Source organism: Cyprinodon variegatus, unplaced genomic scaffold, assembly GCF_000732505.1.
Source record: "Cyprinodon variegatus isolate N-32 unplaced genomic scaffold, C_variegatus-1.0 Scaffold825, whole genome shotgun sequence".
In the NCBI taxonomy this organism is placed as follows: Eukaryota; Metazoa; Chordata; class Actinopteri; order Cyprinodontiformes; family Cyprinodontidae; genus Cyprinodon; species Cyprinodon variegatus.
In genome coordinates this window covers 323,621-326,218 of record NW_015151278.1, presented here as the reverse complement: position 1 = coordinate 326,218, position 2,598 = coordinate 323,621, and the positions used below count along the sequence as shown (strand labels likewise).

The window sequence follows — 2,598 nt, the reverse complement described above, 5'->3', positions numbered from 1 at the left end:
TAGCTCACGCATCATGAATGATAATTATCCTAACACTTGTTTGATAATGGTTAATATGTGTATTAACTTAATCCATATTTCGTCGTTGTTTTTTCAAACTGTAAAAAAATGGTTCCTGCATAAAGTACACAATTTCTTATTTTTTTTAAACAACAAATTAATGGATTTTTGAAGATAGTAGCCGTTTTAGTAACACTGAAATTTATGTCAGAGTGGGAGCTCCTGTTTGTCTTGTAATGTCTTTTCGCCTGGTGGGGGGGTCGTTTCTCCTCCAACCGGCTGTAGGAAGCTGGTAGGCAGCTAACAGCTGGCTAAACCTCCGACGTACCTCCCGTATGTCCCTGAAGGCATCGCGCGCGGAGCTGTGAATGAACCCCGCACCTCAATGCATCTCCAGTGGCCGCGATGGCAGCGACATAAACGGTGTGAGCCTTAGCTTTTAGCCATGTAGCTAGCTGGTGTGTCATATGAATGTTAGTGTGATTCGCGTCCTCAGCTGTTTCCGCCAGTAGCTAGCCTTTTTTTTCCCTGTCCGGGACAGACGGCGGCAGCTAGCCCCCCCTTTTGTCGCCACTGCAGGAGGATGCTGAAGCTGTTCGGTGCGCTGGTTGTCCTCGGACTGGCCCTGGCATGCATCACCTCCTGGGTGCTGGATAGCTATGACACGGCTTGGCACCCTAAACGCAGCATTCGGCACCCGGCTGATGGAGATGGATCTAAAGGGAACACTCCACCATTTCCTGGCGACGACTTAAACAATATATTCTGGTTTGTACAGGTGGGCTATCGCTTTTAGTCTTTTTTATTTTTGTAACCAAATAAAATCTGCTCAGGATATAGTCTAAACAAACCTTAAATTCTTTAGTATGAATATGGATTTAGTTTAACTGAGCTAAAAACACATTATTCTTACCATTGCATTGATCCTGGTGGAAAGTTAACCCAGTTTACCTGAAGCTTTTACCTCAGTGCTTCCATAGATATGGTGTGTTTAATGTTATGATTAGGCCAACTTCAATACTGTTCTCATTAGACCAACAAATCACTTAAAATCACTTTCTTTCTGCTGTTTTCCCATGAGGTCCAGATTTTTAGAGTAATTTCCAAATACATGTCTATTACTACCTGAGCATCGGATCTCTGCAGCTCCTCCAGAGCTTCCAGCGATTTATGAGTTAGAAATTCTGAAAAAGGCTCATCATTTCCAACAGAAACAGGGACGGAAAATGGATGGATGGGTGGATGTGTTAGAATAAATATCATCGATGATCTGTGAGTTTATTATACACTAAACTCACCTGCCTGTTGTGTGTCAGAACTAATGTTTCCCCAGTAGTTTATCTAATTAGGACAGTCCCTCTGTCTGGTTATACAGTTAGTATCTTCATTCTGTAAGTGGAGAAAAGTTGGGAATGGAATGAGAGCGGTGTCCTTCAGCTAAGAATGAAGTGTAATATTTTGATAAGGCTGGAGCCATGTCTCCTCTTCTGTATGATGTAAAATGTAATGATGTGGCAGACAGGAGTTATATAAAATGCTTCTCTAACTGTTTATCGGGCCGTTTCATGAGAAGTGAGCCCCATCGGTAAGCAGCTGCCTTCCGTTACTCAAAGCAACTCTGATCTGAGTAAGATTACAATTTCTATCAAAATCTGTCGTAATGTCTCCTGGTTATTTAATAAATAGATGCAATGAAGTGTTATTTAAAGAGTTTGTCCCGAGTGATTTATTTTTCAGTAAAAGAAAAACGGAGAGAGAAAGCTTCATGGTGTAAACACAGAACTTTCCCTTAACAGATGGATGGAATGAAATCTCAGAGAAATATCAGGGTCTCTGCAGCTCATTAAAAGTCATTAAATTGTTATTTTTTAAATTAAGGCCTTAATTGACATTAAAACTCATTAAATGTGATTATTGTGGCATTTAAAATGCCTTATTAAATAAAGAAAAAGTTTATAAAAACAATTTCGGCAGATATATTGCGATATATTTGCATGGAACTGCTTCCAGTTGATCGTAAAGCTGTATGTTCGGGAAAGAAGCTTGAGGCGGAGAAAAAGCTAGAGAATGTGGAAAATTTCCACAAAACCGGCGGGAAAACGAGGAATTTGGGACATGGCTGCGGCCTGTCGACGGTAAACATGACAAAAGATTTTGCCGTGTATATATGAGAGTCATGAGTACTTGTTGAGGTCGTTAAAATTCATTAAAAAGCATTAAATAAGAGTTACTCATTCCTGTATAAACCCTGAATATTCTGTTATTTCTGGCTTCAATTAAACAAAATATGAACGTGAATCTAAGGCGCTTTACACCCTTTCTCCTAATAGGGTTTTTTTATATTGCTTTTTATCCTGTGTCCAATTCAAGGTGTCGGACATCCACATCAGCCGATTTCACGACCCAAGACGTATTCCAGATTTTGAGAAGTTCTGCACCGACACCATTGAGGTGATCAAACCAGCTCTAGTCCTCGCAACAGGTAAAGTTTTAGGGATTTCTTGTAACAGGTCCTAATGGTACGGTCTAACAGAGGACTCTGTGTTCATTCAGGAGATCTGACAGACGCTAAAACAGAGAGTAAGGTGGGTTCGCTTC

At 40.6% G+C, this 2,598-nt stretch overlaps 1 protein-coding gene across 2 annotated transcripts in view; it reads left to right on the top strand.

The window, feature by feature from the left end:
• Window positions 1-274: 274 nt before the first annotated feature.
• The window catches only part of tmem62 (transmembrane protein 62), a 12,007-nt gene continuing 9,683 nt past the window's right edge, over window positions 275-2,598 (top strand). Inside the window, exons 1-4 of one of the 2 annotated variants that reach the window (XM_015396854.1) lie at window positions 275-423; window positions 580-778; window positions 2,371-2,482; window positions 2,554-2,598. The exon at window positions 2,554-2,598 is cut by the window's right edge and continues 93 nt beyond it. In XM_015396854.1, coding sequence (XP_015252340.1) covers window positions 386-423; window positions 580-778; window positions 2,371-2,482; window positions 2,554-2,598 — 394 coding nt within the window. In that variant the 5' untranslated portion in view covers window positions 275-385. Of the gene's footprint in view, window positions 424-541; window positions 779-2,370; window positions 2,483-2,553 lie in introns of both variants that reach the window. The other variant, XM_015396855.1, reaches the window with a different exon arrangement.